We start from the raw sequence: 13,789 nt of genomic DNA, 5'->3' as shown, positions 1-13,789 counted from the left end.
TTAGTTATGGGGACAAGTCATGCTTGCTACCACAAGACCAGCTCTCCACTCCAAGAAAAAAATAGCTCTTCAAAAGACCCCTGAACAAGTCAAGAGATTCTTTCTAAACCTTTGGAAAGAAAAACCTGTGTAATTTAACCAGCTAAGGGTTTATTGATTTCTGATTCCCCACTCCTTTTAGGAGATTTTTAAAAAAAACAATTATCTGCACAGAATCTTGTGCTATGGCCCAATCTCCTTTTTATTTGCTTTGTGGTTTGGGTTTTGCGTTTTGCCAATTGTACCTTGATCTCGCAGACTATATTTCAGTGAAATATAAATTCCATTCCCTTCCGACAGCAGGAACAATCGCTGCATTTGCATGGCCTTTTAAATTGAGGGATTGTGAATTGTTCTGAGCTGAGAATTTATCTTATGCTCGGTCCCTTGGGGCATAAAACTGTTTTGGAATGTCCCTCCATTTAGGACATGGCTTATAGGTTCCCCCTCTCTCTGTCAAGAGAACTGATTTAGAAAGAGTGCTAAGAATGCCCTCTTTCCTAGCATACCATTGACAGTTTGGGGGTGGGCTCAGGCTTCTCGGGGAGGAATCTCTTCAATATCTAAAGAAAGATCCAACTAAGTTAGTGGTCTATTTGTGTGAGGAATTATTGCTAGTTGGAAATTAATGTTTAAGAAGAGAATTTTTCAACCGAGGTGCATTTGTATTCCTATTGCTGAGTGAGTGTGCATTGTTGGTGATTTGGAAAGGGGTATACCCATTGAAAGAGCTTCCAGTTCCTTTTTTTTAAAAAAGACTTTAAAATCATGCTAGCTCTAGTTATTCAAATAGTGATTATTGCAATAAATGGCAAACAGTTACTGCTGAAGGCAAGTGTCTTTCTCTGTGGGTGTGGTAAGGCTCTTCGGAAATCAGACTTTCAGGAATGCAGAACCTCTTCTCAATTACACTGCGTTAAAATTTGACTTTGTTTAGGAAGACATTGGCCAAAACTGGGTGGGAGGAGGGAGCGGAGAACAGGATTCGACAGGGATATGTGAACAGACCTTCTTGGGGGAAATGTCGCAATGGAGGGCAATGTAGGATGGCCTGCCCTGCCCTACTACGTCATCAAAAATGATTTTGACTGTGGTTTGACGAGTGTTGCAGCTTACACCACTTTTTACCAGTGTAAAGCGTGTGATCTGAAAAGTGCCCAGATGGAATTTTTCACACCAAGATTCTGTCCCTGAGGGCTGTACAGATTCAAGCAACAGCCTGCCTATCTCACCTCTCAGGGTTCTGATCTCAAGCCATGCAGATATTCTGAGGCAGCCTCCAGTAAATATCTAACTGTCTCCAGTAAACAATGCCATGGAGAAGCACTCTATTTTGATTGCCTTAGGCAGTGTCCACATTATCAGAAAAACCAATGCAAGAGGAAGCAGAAGAAAGGTTAGTTCAGCACAGGGTGGCTCAGTTTGGTCTTGTGATTCCTCTTGGCATTGTGTCTTTGCACATCCAGGGTTAGCGGTGTGCCCGAACCGGTCCGGCGGCCATTCCAAAGAATGGCCGAACTGCCGGACCGGTCCAGCCCTGCCTGGTTCGGGTCCGGGTGGGGGGTATGCCTTTAAGGGCGGGAGGGCTTGCTTAGCCCTCCCGCCTCCTTGCCCCCGCCAGCGCCCGTATTTAACAGTATAGGGGCGCTGGAAACCAGCCGTCCCCCCGCCGCGGCGAAATAACCCCCAAATCCAGCCAGCCAGCCCTCCATCCCTCCCAGCTAGCTGCCCGCCCACCCACCCACCCACCCGCTCGCTCACCCGCTCACTGGATAAGAAACGAAAGGAGCTCCGGCACAGAGCTCCTCTCGTTCGGAAGGCCTCCTGCAGAATGGTGGCTTGCGCGCGCGCGCATGCACGCGCCGCAAAGCACGCCATTCTCCGGAGGCCCGGTCTACCCACCGGGAAAGGGCCGGGTAGACCGGGCCTCCGATCGCTGAGTAGACCGGGCCTCCGATCGCCGGAGGCCCGGTCTACCCAGCGATTGGAGGCCCGGTCTACCCGCCGGGAAAGGGCCGGGTAGACCGGGCCTCCGATTGCTGGGTAGACCGGGCCTCCGGCGATCGGAGGCCGGGTCTACTCAGCGATCGGAGGCCCGGTCTACACGGCCCTTTCCCGGCGGGTAGACCGGGCCTCCGGAGAACGGCGTGCTTTGTGGTGCGCGCATGCGCGCGCGCACAAGCCGCCATTCTGCAGGAGGCCTTCCGAACGAGAGGAGCTCTGTGCCGGAGCTCCTCTCGTTTCTTATCCAGTGAGCGGGTGAGCGAGCGGGTGGGTGGGTGGGTGGGCGGGCAGCTAGCTGGGAGGGAGGGAGGGCTGGCTGGCTGGATTTGGGGGTTATTTCGCCGCCGCGGCAGGGGGGGCGGCTGGTTTCCAGCGCCCCTATACTGTTAAATACGGGCGCTGGCGGGGGCAAGGAGGCGGGAGGGCTAAGCAAGCCCTCCCCGCCCTAAAAACAAGGCCCCCCTTCGGTGCCGGTCCGGACTTCTCCGGACCGTGCACATCACTATACAGGGTGTGGCATTTACAGCATATAATAGATTGCATCTGCAGCGCCCCCAGGCATACATAATACCACCAATGAACAACTTGCTAGTGGTTTTGCATAAACGCAGATGGAGACCTAGTAGATTGTGACAAAAATCTGACAATTTCTCTTTTACCACACCTCTGCTCTTTATATTTTTGGCTGAAGAGGTTTTGCATTTTGCATTTGCATGTTCAAACCTACATGATGGGTCAAAGTAGAAGAGACAAAGTCCTCTCACCACTGTTTGTGTCCACTTTCTCTCCTTCCAGGCACAAATTTGCTTTAATGTGTAAGATTTTCCTTGATGAATTCATTTTCAGATCTTCCCAAGCCAACTGGAGGTCTCTGTGCTGTACCTGCAAGTCCATGGTAACCTGGATAACTGAAGTTAGGCAAAAAGTTGCTTAGCTGCAATGTCAGAGCAAACCTTGTGCAGTTTTTAAACCCTTTTAAGCAAGAACAAGAAGTGCAGAATGGAAACACATTAAGAAATTTGGCACCACTTTTCATGGTTTAAATAAGGATTGTTGACTTACAGAACTATAAAAAGCAAGTACTCTCTCTCCCATTTGATGCTACAGGAATTCTTTAACATTCATTCAGATATTTATATCTTGAGCCCATTCTCACAACTGAATGAGAGGGCTTGAGGGTGGGCAGTGGGGAAGGCAGCAGAAGCTCACTTTCCCCCAGATGAGCAACCGGCCCCCAGAAATCCCGACAATGCACCGTGCAAGTGCCAATGCTGACAGCATCAATTCAACGGGGTAAAGGAAGCGCTCACGCTCCACTGACCTCGTTTAAGAGCCCGGCTTCTTAGCTGGGCTTGCTGCCGAGGCCCCGCCGGAGTAACTTGGCTCCCGGTCATTCTCATGGGCAGCCAAGCCGGGGTTTAGCTGCCCTAGCCCAGTTTTGGATGTTCGTGAGAGTAGCCTCATAGTGTTCATGGCTTGCAGTTCAGTGATCAGAATGTAACTTTTGCATTCGATTATCTCAAATGTTTACAATATTTGTAATGTTTACAATAAACAAACCGCCTTGGGGTTATCTTTTTAACGAAAGGCGGTATATAAATGCAAAAATAAAAATAAATAAAATAAATAAATATTAACCTGAACTGAAAATGAAGAATAGGTTTTAGACCATTAGGGGATGTGAAGATGGTTTGGTGGGAAGCAGGACTTAAAGTCATCTCCAGCTTTGATTAAAATATAAGCAGAGCAAGAACCTTTGGGTCATGATGCTGGCCTTTCGTTGGAGTTGAGCATTATGAACCTGCCTGATTCAGTTTCTGAGCTGTGCTTGAATATTAATGCTTGGCAGCATCGCTAGTTGCTTTTAATGTTCTATTTTGAGTTGAACTCTTTATTGACAGAACTGGTTGATGTATCTTTGGAAGCTGTTGTTACGGATGCTTTTTAGCTTGTGCAATTGAGGATGTCAAGAGGATTCTTGGAAATCTGAGGCTGACCACCTGCTTGTTCAACCCTCCCCCATTCTAGCTAGTTAAGGCAACCAGAGGAGAATTGGCCAAACGAGTGAAGAGAGTGATTTAATGCAGATCTACCATATGAATCACTGAAAGGGGCCCTCTATGCAAGGTCAAAATAAGGTGATAATTTGTCTCAGCTCTAGTTAGAAGCAAAGCTGAACAAAAATTACTCTTGCATTTTTTGGTTTGGGTCAGATTCACATTTTGACAAATATTTCTCCTATTTGGAAGGGCTTCCATATTTTTATTTGGCTTACTGTATATGTGAATCAGCCCAATCACAGAGAACATCTCCATGCTCACACCAGTTTCCACCAGGAGCATCATTTTCTAGCAGTTGAGGTTTAGTGACACCAAACTGACCAATTAGAGATGTAATAATACTTACACTTAATACCCAGCACTAGCAGGCCTACCAGTAACAGTAAACACAGAATTAATGCAACCAATGCACAAATGCGCCATCTAAAGGATGATGTGGGAATATCTGAAAACAAACAAACAAACAAGAATTGAAATAAGGAAGTGCAAGCTTTGATCCAGGGGCAAAGGGAGACAAATGTCTCCTGGCAAAGCCTCCTCTGAGGGCTCCCCAAGGCCAGTCCCCCCAACAGCACCCAAGAAGCCTGGCAGTCTGTTCCCCGCCCCCCTTGATTGCACTCTCCCCATCAAGCAATGCAATTTCATATCTCCCCACCCGGCTTTTTCCCCACCCTCTCCCCCACTTGCAGGGAAGATGGTATCTCCCAGCATGCTGCCTTTGTCTGTGGAAGGGTGTCACTTGCTCTCAGGTGGAGCTGTGAAAAGCTGCTGTTGCTGAGGGGGAGGAAGGCGAGAGGATGGCAGTGTGTGGGGGCTGAGCCGCAGGTTCGTGGGAGGTGGGAGAGATGCAAGACATCGGGTGCAAAGAGGCGCGGGATCCCACCCAACCTCTTTCAGTCAGAACAGCTCTCTAGCGAGTGCTGAAGCTTCTCTGCTCGAATCCCCCAAATAGGTTTAGGGAACCACCCCGACCCCATACTGGGAGAATGCCCCCTTTTGATGTGCACAAGTGTTCACAATGCGGTTGAGTGGGGGGTGAGAAAGCAGCAGAGGTATAGAAAGAGTGGAATCAAGAAAACACAGGGTTAAACGGAGTGTGTGGAGGGGAGGGGGACTGCGCACGTGCACTGATGAAGGGGTTTCCACCACACTAAACAAAGGAGCTCTCAGAAGCCATATAAATGCCCACTTTATGGCTTAAAGCTTCTACAGTACATTAGATCTACTTAATTCAGTAAATTATCAGATTGTCAAATTGGGGTCCACAGATGTTGTTGGATTAAAACTCCCACCTCCCACCAGCCCGAAGGCCATTGTAGCTGTGGATGATGGGAATTGTAGGTCCAACAATAATTGGAGACCCAGTTTGACAATCTCTAGGTCAGATATAATTTTTTATCCATTTCTGAATTTGGCATGTGTTCTTTACTCATATCACTGGGCTGGGCGCAATAAACTTGGTTCAAATTCTAAAACTAAGCATAAGCACCCCACATGTTTTAAATGGCGCCCCCACCTCTGAGCTTCAGGCTGCCATTCAAAAATGGCTGTTGTTGCCTGTTTAAATAAGAAAGATCCACTTTTAATTTTAGAAAAAAGGGGAAATCTAAGCAGAGATCTCATGCCATTTTTACTTTCCCCCACTCCCAGACACTCCCCTGATCCCCAGATCGTCCTTTCACTGGTCCTTCATGGTTTCAGAGACAGAAGGGGCAGTGGGTAAAGAAATATGTGGTGATTCTCTTTATTTAGAAGGGAGACAGCAACTGGCCCTATCCATCCCTAGAACAGCATCCCTGCAGTGCCTGTTGCCACTGTTGAAAAGCAGTATATAAATATACCGCAAGGGGCCCATTTTAAAATCTCATCTCCGGGCCCACTCCAACCTTGGTATGCCCCTGCTTTGATCCTTCAGTTTTGCAATCTTCAGATTGTTTCTGCCTTCTTGTTTAATATCATTTGGTTATGGGATGTCCAGTGCAGAGATATTTGAATGGAGCAGTTTCCACCAACTCTCACTGCAGGTAAGACAGAAGCATGAGCAACACTTAGCTGATATCAACTTACCCTGAAAGGGTTCTTTGCACTGCAACTCTTTTGGTTTCAATGGCTCTGTGAATACAAGGAAATATAAAACTTAACATTTGCAAATGTATACACTGCTTGGAATATGCAAGTTATTTATCTCCAAGACTGACCTTTGGGAGAGATGGCCAATAGGAAATCAGCAGAACAGAACAAATTATATCCTAAAATTTCCTGTAGAACAGCAATGAGGACTAAAATCTTCTCCCCAACAGTAATCACCTTCCCAGTTATTGCAATACTTTATTTGTGCATGGGGAGATCAATATAGCTCTTACTATGGGGACTACTAATGGAATTGTAAAAATTTTATTTAAAGTGTACTTTTTATAATATAAAAAGTAATATTTTTTATAATGTAAGAACCACAAAATGTTCTTAAATTGCTCCCCCCACGTGCTACAATTTAAACTTGAATTTAAACTTTGCATGATCCTTTCTTTAAATCTTTCCTTCCTCCACTTGCCCTCCAAAACTTGGTTTCCTTCAGAAATGATGCCTGTGTGTTTAGTCGACAATCAGTACAGTCATCCCTCGCCAACCACTAGGGTTCCATTCTGGCAAAACCTTTTTGTTGGCAAATTTGTAGTTGGTGAGGCATTAAAGTATATGGGAAACAGGGGTTTAAGGGAACCCTGACCGCAAAAAGACCTACAAATAAAGGGGGAAATACAAAAAAATTGTATTGTAAATGTAAAAAAAATGTTAAGAGAGAAATAAAAAACAAAAAACAAAAAACACCCTCACAAAAATCTTGTAATATTGTCAAGAATCACCAAAAAGAATGAGCAGATCAAACCTCTGGAAAATTTAAATTGGCAAGGAGCAGCAAGGTCAGCAAGGGTCACCAAGAGGAATGAGCAGATCAAACCTCTGAACCCCCCAAAATCGCTGAACACCCCCCCCCAAATCATTGAAAAACTTTGCCAACTGTGGATATTTGGGTTGCAGTTGGCAAGACCTGTCACAATTTCCTATTCGCATATACTCAAAACCTCAGTTGATAAAACTGTGGTTGAGAAGGGATGACTGTATATCAGTGGTGAGAGATCCTCGTTTTAAACTTCAGAAAGTTTCATGACATCATGGGCTTGTAATGATCTATTGGAACAGTGGCGGTGGGAGGGGGACCTCGCAGTGGGTGAGCCTCATGGCGAGGGTGGTCCAGGTGCCAAAATCATCTAGGTGTGCCACTGCTTGCATTTGCACCCTACCATCGGTCTCTGCACCCCACAGTGCCTGTGTTCAGTTCATTGCTTGCCCCGAGCTTGAGCCAGCCAGAGAGAAGGACCCCAGCTAGAGCAGGTGGCTGTGAAAAACAGCTTTCCTCTTTCGCTCCCCCACAAGCTTCTTTCCCCTTCCCAGGGCTATGTGCTTTAAGCAAATCACCCTCCTTTCACATTCTATCTCCCTATTACCCCCTCAGTAAAGGAACTCTTCATTTTCAAGGCACGTGTCTACTCTCTTTTCTCCATTCCAACATACCCACACTGTGACCAACTTTCCCAAAGTACTTTAAGGTTAATATAACTATTGGCTGGTCTGCACCCATTTGAAGCTAATTCCCCTCACTTAGAGCAAAGCACGGCCATGGAGGGTAGTAACTACCATGCTTCCACACAGACCTGTTAACAACATAGACATCTATAAAATCATGCAGGAGTACTTTTTGAGGTAAACAAGAAACACCTGTTCAGCTTTGCATATCTGATATACACATCACAGATTTATCAACAAAAGGCACAACCCATTCAGAAACATATTTGCCTCAATATGGCCTAGAGCCTTTGGACTCAGGCAGTATGTAAATAAAATAAAATAAAATGAATGAATGATGAATAAATAAATAAATAAATACTGGGCTTCATGAATAGATAAATTCTTCTATATTTATCTGTTTTTAACATTTACATCCCACTCTTCCTGAAAGGCTCAGAGTGGCTTACCATATTCTTTAGCATTAATAATTCTGTCCCCAAAGGGCTCACAATATTTTTTAAAAAGCAAACAAACATTAAAGGGGGGGGGTTCAGAGGGGGGGTCCAGAGTGTACTTCATCCTCCCCAGGCCTATGGAGGGGCCTTGCTGCTTGCCTCATGCTCTGCTGCAGCCTGACGACAATGGCAACAAACACCCAAATTAGCCCATTGGAGAAATCAAAGTCAGCAATGAAGCACATTATAACAAAATAATCAAGTTAGCCTGCTTATTCTATTGTCCAGTCAAAACCCCTTCTTTCATACCTAAGTTATAGCCACCAGTTTACAAAAGAACATAGATAACGTACCTTTCACTTCAACAGTATGAAGTTCATGGACATTTTCTAGTCCATGAGATTTGTGAAAATTCAGCTGTGCATATTCTATTTCCTCTGTCATAGCTGAAGAGAAAAAATTTGCAAGTGAACTAAGAACCATAAAACATTCTGGTCCTTAGGAAGTTTTAGGAAGTTTTGAAATAAACACATCGCAGAGAAGGTTCCCTTTTTAACAAGTGAGCACAGAAACAGAGCAGACAGAAATATTGTAACATTGTGGTCTGACACCATTTCCTAAGCACAGTCATAGGGCATAATTAAGCATTACTAACTGACAGCATAACAATGAAAATGGGCTGGAATTGCTCTTGATTTGGTCAATAGAAGCAACAATGCAGTCAAGACTCCAGCAGATGGCAAGGGGGAGGGTTAAAGCTTTCCACTGAAAATTGTCCCTTCCCCTGAGGCAGCTATTTGCCCCTGAAGGAGCTATTTACTGCCAAAAAAAAAAAAAAAAAAAAATTATCTGGTAGCAAATGAGATTTTCAATACAAACCATGAATCCACTCTCATTTGCTACCAATGAATCTACACTCAGAACACCTCAGAAACAACAGAACCTTGTACCCCATGGGTTAGAAACCCATGGGGGCGGTTGGCACCCTATTTGCACTACACCACCTCTCGCTCGGGATCACTCCAGCACCCCCCAAGTGCAGTTATGGGGCTGCTGAAACCTCCATTATACCTTATGAGGAAAAACCTTAATGCATAAACTTTAACAAATCACCAAAAATCAGCCCTCTGCCCAAATCCTTTGAAAAAATTCTGGTAGCTTCCATGCCCCCCTTGGGCACTACCACCAACCTCACACCACTCTAGCCCACCCCTTTCCACCCAACGTGAAGCAATACACCTCCATTATACCTTATGGGGGGAACCTTAAAGATGCGTAAACTTCAACAATTCACCAAAAATCAGCCCTTTGCCCAACCCCTCTGCAATTTGGGTGGTAGCCTCCACCATTAGGCACTACCACACCACACCACTGTTCTGCCCAATATCCTGCCCCAAAGACACTAAAACTTCAACAATTCACCAAAAATCAGCCCTTTGCCCAACCCCTCTGCAATTTGGGTGGTAGCCTCCACCATTAGGCACTCCCACCCCACCCCACTCTTTTGGTCCTAGGGCCCACTTTCTTGATCTGAATCAATTCTGATTTGGATTTGGATTTGGATTAATTCGAATCCGAATCCAATCTGGGGTGATTTGGATGGGTCAGATTCGGACGCAAAAATGAATTGGGGGTGTAACGATTCAGATCCGAATCAAAACACCAAAAATCCAAATTGCACACCCCTGCTCTAGGGGAGTGTACATAAGACAATTTTAGTTCAAAGCCCCATTCATTTTCAGGACTTGATTTTATATTGGGCTTATTTGAGCTCTAGGCTGTTCAGCTCAGGACGCATAGATAATTCTTTGACCCACAGACAATGTTTTGTCACTAACAGCAAAGCATCATTTGGAGGCCCCACCATGGGTAAAACAAAGTTGGCAGCCAAAAGAAGGAGTGCTGCTCTTGCCAGTGGCAAATCTCCCCCTCACTAAGCTCAAAATGCCCCTCAATTTTATTGCCTACAGGTGGACCAGAGAAATGAGGGGGGGGGGCATTTTATTCCTCAAATGACTGTAATCTCCTGCACATTGTAATTCTGTCATACACGCACTAGTCTCTTTAGAAATAAGGAAATGACAAAGTTGTGAAATCAAAGCAGCACATGATGACAATTCAGGATTCTTGGCAGAATTGTGTCACTGCAGAGTAATATTTGTGCTAGAGGCTACAAACAGCCAATGTGTGCTGAACATCATGTTTTTATCATCCTTTTGTAAGAGCTAAGCTTGGCATGTGATTAGCTTTCTTGCCCACTTAAGAAGAACTCTGAATATTCTATCTACTACCACGTAATGGTGCAGCAGGGAAGTAACTTGCCTAGGGAGCAAGAGGTTGCTGGCTTGAATAGGAAGATTCTGAAAGGCATCATCTCATGCTGCAGATGGCAATGATAAACCCCTCCTGTATTCTACCAAAAAAACCCACTGGCTCTTTGGTCTCCAGGAGTCAACACCGACTCAACGGCACAACTTTACCTCTACCACCATTACCTTTCTGACCCAAAGTTCCAATAAGCATAAGTACCGCAAAGACACTTGCCGTTTGCCTTGCAGCTTCTTTGAATCAAATCAGTAAAATGAAGCAATGAGAATATGGAGGGAGGGAGGAGAGGGCACCAGGAAAAATTGGTAAAGTTCATCAAAGCAAACCTCCCACTCACATTCCTAGACATTTCATATCCAGGATGGCACTTTCAGATGCGTAACCAGGGTGAGGCAGGCAGGGCACGTGCCCTAGGCGCCAGCTGAAGGGGGCGCAAAATGCCTGCCATGCCATGCCCCCAAGCAACACAATTTTTTAAAAAAATTAACCCCCCCAATTCAATCCCAGCGAGCGCCACCAGTTGGGCCCGCTGCTCACCACTGCCGCCGTACCACAGCCCGCACCCCCACACACTCATGCAGGGCGAGTCGCGAGATCTCTGAATCCTGGCGCTTGGCTCCGGTGGGTGGGCGTTCTCCCATTGGCTTGTGGAGAGCATGGGCGGCACCCCGGTGCCGGAATCAGCACATGCCTGCACGCACAAGACGGCCACGTGGGTAAGAGAGACAGAGACTAGGAGCTTGCTGTGGTCGGTACGTGCGATCAGTGTTTGTGTCCTCTCTGTAGGAAAACTTAACCTGCTGCTATGTCGCTGCTTTGAGTCTTCTTTCTCTTCCCCACCTCCCTCCAAGGAGCCCAGGGGGCATATATGCTCCTCTCCCTCACCCCATTATTGTTATTGGAACTGTCTTTTAGTCAGGGCGCAAAGTGGTGGCTTGCTCTTGGTCAGCTAGTGAACTTTATGAGTGGGAGAAGAGGATTTTCAGCTGTAGTCCATCCTCCTCCCCCCTGCCTCCCGTCCCTCCCTCCCTTCTGCTGCTGCCGCCGGGGAGGCTTTTGTGTTTCTTCGGGGTGGTGAGAGAAGGAGAAGCAGGCTGCGGGACTTCTACTTCTGAGTAAACAAGCACTGGCAGGGGCTGTATGGCTGCAACCCTGTGCACATTTCCTTGGAGCAACCCGCGGGGCTCAATGGGGCTTGCTTTTGAGTAGAAGTGCTCAGTCGGGCTGCACAAGGAATGGAGAAGTTAGTTGCTCTGTGCTTGCTCAAGGTGCCTTGCAACCTGAGAAAGAAAGTCCAGGGTCCTGTGCAAGCGGAGGGAGGGAGGAGGAGGAAGAGGAAGCATTTGTGCTTTTGTTTTTTATTCTATTTGTCCTTGTGGAGGAGGGAAACCTCTCACCTCCTTCCCTTCAATCACCCCTGAGGGTTCCTCCTCCCTCCCCCGGACCCCGACCTCCTTTTTTTGATGGCAACATCGCTTCTCTCCCTCTCCCCCCTGTGTTTTTCTTCCACGGGGAGCCTCGGTCCCATCCCCTCTTCACTGCTGCTGCTTATTTCCTTGCTCTTTCTCTCTGTCCTGAGGCAGGAACGAGTATATTGGCTGCATGAAAATGAAGAGCAACCAACTTCTCCATTCCTTGTACAGCCCGACCGAGCACTTTTACTCAAACACAAGCCCCATTGAGCCCCGCGGGTTGCTCCAAGTAAATGTGCACAGGGTTGCAGCCCTGCCAGTGCTTGTTTACTTAGAAGTAGAAGTCCTTCTGGATTGAGTGCTTGCTCCCCAGTAAGTGTGTTCAGGCTTTCAGCGTGAGACACAGCAAAGTTTTACTGCTGCCTTCCAAAAGTGTCCCTCTTCTGACTGAGCCACCGACAAGCACATTTCAGTTTTTTGCCCGTTCCCTGGAGAGTTTTTAAATTCCAAAAGCAAAGTGGATGGGGATGCAGAGAGATAATTTTCTCTTTCTCCTTTTGCTAAATGACTTCAACTTATAGCGTAGCTGTCTACTCGGAAACTGGAGACTAAATTGATATTTAGATATTGATAATTGAAGGGTTGTATTCTTTAACGGGCACTCTCTTTTTTAGTAAACTTTATACAATCCATTAACAATCCTCTCTTCATTTCTCATATCATTTCCATGTTGCTTTTTCAAAAGTTTCCAGCATTGCTAGACTTGCTTCTTTGCTTGAGGTGGGCAGAAATGCAAATCTCTTTATGCAGATTCTGCAGGTAGAGTCTGAAAGGGCTTAGAGTGGGAAGAATATCAAAACACAAGAGTGACTAAACTTACACTGAAGTCTTTGCTCTCTGCTTAAGTATGTTTGTCAGCCACAAGTGAGGAGCATATTTCTAGATAACTCTGCAATGTTGTGGTGTGGAAGGTTTCATTTGTCAAATGAGCGATACACCACAGTTCTAGCTGCGCTCTCTCTCCCTCTCTCTCTCTCTCTAAGAACATAAGAACAGCCCTGCTGGATAAGGCTCAGGGCCCATCTAGTCCAGCATCCTGTTTCGCACAGTGGCCCACCAGATGCCGCTGGAAGCCACAGGCAGGAGTTGAGGGCATGCCCTCTCTCCTGCCATTACTCCCCTGCAACTGGTACTCAGAGGCACACCCTTGAGGCTGGAGGTGGCCCACAGACCTCTGACTAGTAGCCACTGATAGACCTCTCCTCCATGAAGTCATCCAAACCCCTCTTAAAGCCATCCAGGTTGTTGGCCGTCACCACATCCTGTGGCAGAGAGTTCCACAAGTGGATCACGCATTGTGTGAAAATCTCTGAGATGTGATTGCAGCACATATGTATGGCTATAAATTATATACAGTAATTGCATTAAAAAACAACAAAAATTCCAAGGTCTCCCCCATCCTCCCTCAAAAAAAAAACCCATTACCTTGTTTTTATTTTTACATATTTATATTCTTGGAAATTTAGTTGTTTAAATATTGGCTTCTTTAGCGATAGAGAGGGGAGTGGATAAAGAATTATGCAGAATGTGTTAAGTTGTGTGTTGAAATATTTCTGCTAATGCATATTTGCATGAATATACTTGTTTTATATTATTACGTTCTTGTGAGTTTAGTTGCTGTTTGTGCCCTCAAGAACCCACGAGTGCCATGTTGTGTATGTGTGTAGGGGGGAAAGATGCTTGACTTCCCAGTATTGTCTACACTGATGGGCTGCAGCTTTCCCATGGTTTCAAGCAGGAGTCTTTTCCACTCCTACCTGCAGTCTGGAGATGCCAGGGACTGAACCTGGGACATTCTCCATGCAAAACTGATGCTCTTCCCAGAGTGGTCCATTCCCCTAAGGGAATATCTTACTGTACTCATATG

The 13,789-nt window shown here is 46.0% G+C and overlaps 1 protein-coding gene across 8 annotated transcripts in view; it reads right to left on the bottom strand.

Moving 5' to 3' along the window:
• LOC128347162 (C-type lectin domain family 12 member B-like) overlaps nucleotides 1-13,789 on the bottom strand; it is an 80,383-nt gene that overhangs the window by 16,983 nt on the left and 49,611 nt on the right. For 6 of the 8 annotated variants that reach the window (XM_053301381.1, XM_053301385.1, XM_053301382.1 and 3 more), the window contains 4 exons: nucleotides 8,476-8,568; nucleotides 6,171-6,215; nucleotides 4,450-4,548; nucleotides 2,808-2,951 (listed from right to left, as the gene is read on the bottom strand). In XM_053301381.1, the coding sequence (XP_053157356.1) occupies nucleotides 2,808-2,951; nucleotides 4,450-4,548; nucleotides 6,171-6,215; nucleotides 8,476-8,568 (381 nt within the window). Of the gene's footprint in view, nucleotides 1-2,807; nucleotides 2,952-4,449; nucleotides 4,549-6,170; nucleotides 6,216-8,475; nucleotides 8,569-10,987; nucleotides 11,442-13,789 lie in introns of those variants that run through there. The other 2 variants (XM_053301386.1, XM_053301388.1) reach the window with 2 other exon arrangements.

This window comes from Hemicordylus capensis, chromosome 2 (genome assembly GCF_027244095.1).
Source record: "Hemicordylus capensis ecotype Gifberg chromosome 2, rHemCap1.1.pri, whole genome shotgun sequence".
NCBI classification, from domain to species: Eukaryota; Metazoa; Chordata; class Lepidosauria; order Squamata; family Cordylidae; genus Hemicordylus; species Hemicordylus capensis.
The sequence above is the reverse complement of the archived record's forward strand: the minus strand, read 5'-3'. Positions and strand labels throughout refer to the sequence as shown.